This window comes from Apium graveolens, chromosome 7, assembly GCF_009905375.1.
Source record: "Apium graveolens cultivar Ventura chromosome 7, ASM990537v1, whole genome shotgun sequence".
Lineage (NCBI taxonomy): Eukaryota > Viridiplantae > Streptophyta > Magnoliopsida > Apiales > Apiaceae > Apium > Apium graveolens.
This window is the reverse complement of record NC_133653.1, coordinates 269,894,091-269,901,717: the sequence shown is the minus strand read 5'-3', so window position 1 is coordinate 269,901,717 and position 7,627 is coordinate 269,894,091. Positions and strand designations below refer to the sequence as shown.

General features: G+C 32.7%; 1 protein-coding gene across 1 annotated transcript; it reads left to right on the top strand.

Annotated features, from left to right (window-relative positions):
* Positions 1 to 4,078: 4,078 nt before the first annotated feature.
* On the top strand, positions 4,079 to 5,939 carry LOC141670758 (uncharacterized). Its single transcript, XM_074476743.1, has one exon. The coding sequence runs from the start codon at positions 4,511 to 4,513 to the stop codon at positions 5,579 to 5,581; it is 1,071 nt and encodes a 356-aa protein (XP_074332844.1). The 5' UTR covers positions 4,079 to 4,510; the 3' UTR covers positions 5,582 to 5,939.
* The last annotated feature ends 1,688 nt before the right edge of the window (positions 5,940 to 7,627 follow it).

The window sequence follows — 7,627 nt, the reverse complement described above, 5'->3', positions numbered from 1 at the left end:
TCGTATTTTGGCTATTACGTACCCATTTGCATCCTATATTTTGATTCTTCCCATTCTTATTTGGGGTACGTAGCCAAACTCCGTATGCCCGCTCAATGCTTTTATCAGGGTTCGCATAAACAACTTCACAATCTCTATCAGAGTGTCCGAGAATGCCAGAGACAAAACAAAACATGCTCAGCCGTTCATACTTAAAATTTACCCAGTTCCACTGACCACCCTCCCGTTTCAATTTCATTCGACGCTTCAATGGTTTACTAATGTCCATTGTAACACGTATCCTGATGTATGGTTTCCATGCTCCATTCAAATCCATCGGATCTGCCTTAACAAAACTTTCCATGAAATTTCCAATGCTCTGTATAATCTTCTCTGATTGCATTCTTATCGGAAGATCGTAAGCCTGTACCCAAATATTCATTTTATTCAACGAAACCATATGCGGATCTTCATTCTCGGCTAATTTATGAAAAACAAAAGATTATGCTCAAAGGTTCACGGTCCCCCTTCTATTACCTTTTGAATATCCAGAACGTGATAGAAGACAAAAGAGTACCTTTGCCCACCCAAGTCGTATATTTCCACCCCCTCCTTGGGTCGCCATAATGCAGCCAGGACATTATGCATTGCATGAAAATTGATATTCTTGTCCGTTAACAGCCTCCGAACCAAGATATATACCTGTTTATGTTCTATAATTTCCTCCTTTCCAACCGTAATGCCTCCATCATCTCCCTCTTCTAAAGATAAGTTTGCATGTAAATCTTCGAAATTGATCTGTGTTGACGCCATGGATATAGGAACAGACAAATAGATTAAAAATGAATAACTAAAGACCCTTATCACATGAACTAGACAAAAAACTTGCAAGAGAGCAAGACTATTTGAAAAACTTAAATTTGAGGTATTACCAAAATTCTTTTTGTAATTCTTAAAATGAAATGTTGATTACAAAGGAATCAGTTATAACTGTTGTTTGTGTTAAGTAAAGGATACGTCTAAAATATTAAAGTGATAAAGAAAAACCCGAACATGATGTTATACTTTTTTACTATCCGACTTAATCATACGATACGTTTTGTTACGATTGATAACAATAAATATAATAAATACTAATATTCATACAAATAATAGATATTTAAATTACATAAATGAAATGAGGGTGAGAGGACTCAAACTCGAACCCCTCCCTAAATCGAGCTCTGATATCATGTTAAGTAATCGATTCATTTGAAATTTTATGATGGTAGAGAAATAAACGAACATAATTTTATACTATTTAACATACGTGCAGGTGTTGGTTAATGGTTTGTATCTGATTATCTATATGCACACACAGCTAACAGGTTTGGACCGGTTAGAAGAAGTGCTCTAATGTGATCTTAGGTCCTTAGCTGCTGCCGGATGTCAGAGTCAATTTAAAACAAAATTATAGTACAAATTTAACATCCTTATCACCCAATGTCATAATCTAGTTCCGCTCCCGATTATACAAATTGTAAAAATATCAATAAATTGACGATCAAAATGCATTTGTGGATCACGGAAAACATCGTCCAAGAGAAGACAGTCAAAAGTTTTACTACATAAATGTTGACCGGTTTACAGGAGCAAGTTCTTCTACGGAAGACATTTCTAGCATCATGACAATATTCTACACTTGTACTCCTATTTGGTTTTCTTCTGAAGACACGAGGAACTGCAAATGGCTTTCAAAGTTTATAAGAGGTCACAGTTAAACCACAAGCTTTAAATGCATCGCGTGTAGATCAAGGATTCTTTGAAAACAAAATTTAAACATCGTCATTCTATCATAGTTGGATCTATGATTATTTGTATAGCAAAAATTTGTTACATGTTGTTAACCAGGACTTAGGCTCAATTAATGTACAGTTCGATTAACATATCGGTTATAACCCCTACTTATATTTGAATGTTCACTTTAAATTCATACTCCCTCTGTTTTTTAATATATGACTTTCTGACTTTCTGACACACATGTTTAGGAGGTTTGACCGTATAATTAAAATATTTTTTTTTAAATTCTTTTTATAAATAAAAGTTTTGATCTCATATTTTTATTCAAAAAAAAAAATTCTTAAAAATAATAATTCTAGCTATGTGGTCAACCATCCTCAATATGTGTGACAAAAAGTCAAACGTCATATATTAAAAAATAGAGGGAGTAACATTTTAATATGTTAAAATCCAAAAGTCCGAACTTGATCAGCTAAAATATTTGATAATTTAATACGGATATTAATATGAATTATACTTATAATTCCCTTCGTCTCTTTTTAGATGTCACATCCGGCTTTTTAGTGATCGAATTAATCAACTTTTGATCAATGATTAGAATTTATTTGTTTATTATTTTAAAAAATTGAAAATTACATCATAAAATAGATTTTATGTAATTTTTAATAATATAATTTTTTAAAATAATTTCAATTATTATATAATATACTTAAATCTCAGTCAAAATTCGATTAATTTGACAATTAAAAGTAAAAAAATGACAACTAAAAGGAACGGAAAAAGTATATAGCTTCGGAACTCATGTTTCGGAACCGATTCGAAACCTAGTTCGTCGAATGTTGTAACGAAACTGTATTGGTTTATGGAGGTAAAGTAAAGATTACATAAATCAGCTATATATAGCTGGAGGTTGTATGTAAACGACACCATGATCATCATTATTCACACGCCCTACAGTTGATGACTCTGAGATTCTTCTCTGGCTTCTCAATTATAACTGCGGTATGATTTTTATGTGCTCAATTTTTCTACGTTTTGACTTGGTCAAATTAATTTACTTGGTTTATTATTAATGGCCTGTAAACGGTTATATACAGCTTTGGGTTACCGTTTGAAAAACTCGTAATTTAGACCTTATTCCCGAGTTTTTTAAAGGGAGGGAAGTAAGTGTTAAGAAGTTAAAATATTTTTATCCCATTTTTGAAATGAAAATTTTGGAGTGAAAATTTGTTATATTTACATTTATTATCACTTGTTTTCGCTCCTTTTTAAAATTCGGGAGCATAATTATAAATTTGTTATATTTACATTTATTATCACTTGCTTTCGCTCCTTTTTAAAATTCGGGAGCATAATTATAAATGTAAGTGAAATATAAATATTATTTCTGAACTGAACTTAAATAAAATATAAATTTTATTTCTTTAAAGTACAATAGTAACTTCTTACAATGCTATATTTTCTTATCTTTTCTTTATATTGTTTGACTCGATAAATAAATATTTGATAAATAAATAATATCATCAAATTGAATATTTATTTATGATCTCAATATAATTAGTTTCTTTAAATAAATAAAATTTGTGATGAAGGTGTATTCATTCGTCGATATTTAACTGCAGTAATAATTTTTTCTCTATCAACAACATGCAATCATGATTTAGTTTTGAAGTAGTACCCACTATTTCTTCACTAACTAGTCGTAATCTCTGTCGGCCGATTTTTGAAAAATCGCTGATAAATCGTTCAAAAATCGGTTAAAAATATTTATTTAATTTAATCAAATTTTGATAAATTATCAATAAATTATTCAATTTTTTAAAAATCGTCGAATAAATCGTAAATCGATATTTCAACCGAATAATTTCAATTTCTGAATTCTGTAACAGACCTAATAACAACATCCTATGTTGAAAACACACTTTAAATATATGCAAAATGCTAACCACAGCCCTAAGGACTATGTTTAAGCATTAAATACATGTGTATTTTTTATCAAAATTTACTCTTACTTTCATAAATTTAAGTGGACCCCCTATATATACAATATGAGCACAAATCAGAAATTGCCAAGTATTGAAAATTATGTTTTTATCAACACGAGCCACGAGGGCTGTGGTTAACAGGACCCTAAATACATAATCAACAAAGAAATAGTAGTAAAATGAACAAAGAACAAGGAGAATACGAATACAAATGTACGTGTTAGATAAAAGTAGTATTAATGTGGACCCTACTGAACTGATCTGAGCTTTTGAGTGGGAAACATGAGTTGAAGCCGCCTCACCCTTCCTTCCTAAAACAGATTAGAGATCACTTGGATTATTGGTTGAATATTATTACCCTTTTCTCCCTCCTCTGTTCTCTCTGCATATGAAAATCAAACCCTAATTCAACCATTTTTAGCAAGTTCTAAACAACAACAACTCTCTCTCTCTCTCTTACTCCCACATCTTCAACATTTTTTATACCAAGTTCTAAAGAACATCTCTCCCTCTCCCTCTCCCTCTCCCTCTCCCTCCCTCATCTCTCTCTCTCTCTCTCTCTCTCTCTCTCTCTCTCTCTCTCTCTCTCTCTCTCTCTCTCTGTCTCTCTCTCTCTCCCTCTCCCCTCTCACCCTCTTCCTCTCTCTCTCCCTCCCTCATCTCTCCCTCCCTCATCTCTCTCTCTCTCTCTCTCTCTCTCTCTCTCTCTTTCTCCCCCCTCAACATTGAACATCTCTCTCTCCGATCCCCCTGCCACATCTCCCTGAATGGATTCCGGAAACAGCGGAAGCATGCAATCAAGCGGGGGCGAGGAGGACTACGATCCACGCGCCGCCGCTGATTCATCCTTCAACCCTATTTACAACCATTTCTCTCCACCACCACCAACCATCTACGATCCCACCACTAATTTATCCAACTTCTACAACCCACCACTCACCAACTCTTTTTACACCTCTCAATCCCAAACCCTTGCATTTCATCCCCACACTTACAAACAAAACCAGACCCCGAAACCCCAAAACGAACCAACACGAGTACAACTTTCACAATCTCAGCCATCTCAAACCCCAAATGATCAGGATCAAACGACTCAAGGACCGCGAAACCCCAAGAAAAGATCAAGAGCATCAAGACGTGCACCAACAACTGTACTCACCACAGACACATCAAATTTCAGAGCTATGGTTCAAGAATTCACTGGCATTCCAGCGCCTCCTTTTATGCAATCTTCGTCATTCCCTAGAAGTCGGCTTGATCTTTTTAGTACACCTTCCTCTATCAGATCCAACATCAGTATTACTCAAACTCCATCTTCTTATCACACTCTCCTCCTTAGGCCACTTCCTCAAAAACTCCAGCTCCCGCGATCTTCCTCGAGTTTCTTCGAAGATGCTAACAACAATAATCCTCTTATTTTTTCCAACAGTTCTGAACTAGGGTTTTTAAAACATCAACAACTTATGCAGCCTCAAATGCAAAACCCTAACCAGTCGAATTTTCTTCAGTCCAATCTCAAATTTTCGAATTCATCGATATTCGGGTCAAAGACGGGACAAGATTTCTCTCTCGGAATGCCTTCACAATCAAATCTCAAAATAAATGCCCTAGAAGAATTCGGTTTAAGCTATAATCAAATCAATAATGCACAAGTACCCGGATTACCTGACCTCATTTCCCCCGAAAACCGTAACAATTTTGTGACAAACGAGAAGCAAAATAATCATCCAGCAACGAATTTTCACGACGGAAAAAGGACGAGGGATGACGTGTCGAGTTCTGCAACAAGAGGTACGTCTGAGGGTATAATGGAACCATGGATATGTTCTTCAGATTAATTATTACTCCTCTTTTTCATTTCAAAGAATTATTAGGGAATATGAAATGATTACAGCATATAGAGGAGGAGACAGTGAAATGATGAATTCTTGTCAATCAAGTGGTTAATTAGTTTGTTTGTGTAATCAAATCTTAATTAACCCTGCATAACTTTCATAACCAATGTTTAATATACCTATATATAATCCCTATTGTAATGCTTTGGTTATTTAGTAATTTTCTGTTTATAATACAGTCAGTACAAACTAGCTAGTATAGATTAAATAGGTTTTGTTGCTGTAACTTTGTTCATCCTCTTTCGTTCAATCTTCATAATTAATGTATACCGTTAAATAAATTTAAAGAATGCAAGGTTATTTCAAAGAAAAAGCATTGTAGTTAACTAATCGTTAAGAGAAATACCAGTGTTATTGAATTCGTTCTCAACTCAAAAAGGTTTTTTAAAATACCAAATTGTCACAATTTTATTAGCTATTTTCTCGTAGATTAGATGAACTTTTCTTGCATGTCATATATGTCATATGTTATTTTTGGAAACATTTTTAAAATCTTTATTTTTGTGGCAAGTAGTATTGGTCGATCGTTAATTACCATGTAGAAGTTAATATAGTTTATTACTTTCAAACTCTTATAAATAATATAGTTTGTTACTTTCAAAATGTTAAGGGCATGTTATTCTTTTGATTTAAATCGCTTCTGACGAGCACGATACGATTGCATAGTTTAAATAATTAAAAGTTTATCCTTTATTATTTCATGTTACAGAAATTGACCGATTTTTCAAAAATCGCCGATAAATTGCTCAAAAAATTGTTAAAAAATATTTGTCTGATTTAACTAATTTTCGATAAATCAATCGATTTTTCAAAAATTATCCGATAAATCGGAAATCGATATCTCAATCGAATAATTTCGATTTCCGAAATCTGTAATACTAATCCTAGATGAACTACTTATTTATAAGATTAGAAGACTTGTCAAAAAACGATTTCTGAATATGGACTTTTGAATTTTAAATTGTACAAGATCATTTTGGGCTAAAAATCAAGTGCAAAGCGTGGAAAAAATAATAAAAAAAATGAAAGAAAAGAATAAAGAAAGATATAGGGAAATACGCAGAGATTGACGCCGGGATTTGAGGAAGCTTTAGCCGCCGCAATCTGTCATTCAAAATTCATTTATTTGTCGGAACTCTCATTCAAAATTCTAAAGCAGTTTGAGTTTACTATTTTTTTAGTGCTAATTTTAAGTATTATAGTGCGTGCTACTTGCATCATCTGATCAGTTTGAAATTCAACCCCGCACTAAAGCAATGCCAAAACACGTACCTTTTTCTAAACAAGTCTAGTACACGTAACGCTAGTCTCGAGTAGGATGGTCTCTTGTTGTGGTTGATTTTTTGTCCTATTTATCAAGATGAAGAGTTCTGGTATATTATTAATTATTAAAGAAAAAAAATAGAAAATTACAGCGTGACCGCTATTTGAATGGATTTTTTTGAATAATTTTGAAATTATTAGCACTTTAATTGACACAACACGAAAGCGTACAAGAATCAAGCACTAATTGTTACAAGTACTCTTAGACAACAACTTAAATTAATAGCTTAAATCAACAAGAGAAAACTTAAATTCTCGAGATAAAAGAAAATCCTCGAGGGTTTTGATTTTATATAAAAGATTAATATTCATATATTACATCATAATATTTTTTATATAGAAATAAAAAATTGTAAAACGAAATAAAAACAAATCCTATCTAAAATAATATATTACTTATAAAGCGGTATGATCATGCAGTATTTAACATAATTATATAAAATCTCCAAATGACCAAGTAAAGCACCTTTTGTTTTGGCGATCATGGCATTCGACGCCATAGGCATGTCATCATATATGCTCAAAAGTGTGATCATGCAATATTTAGCGTAATTATATCTTTACTCCTCTCGTATTTATTACACCCTTAATATGTATCGAAAATCCTTCTACATTATTAATTTTAATATTATCTAACTTTTTTAAAAATTATTTCATCTAATAAAT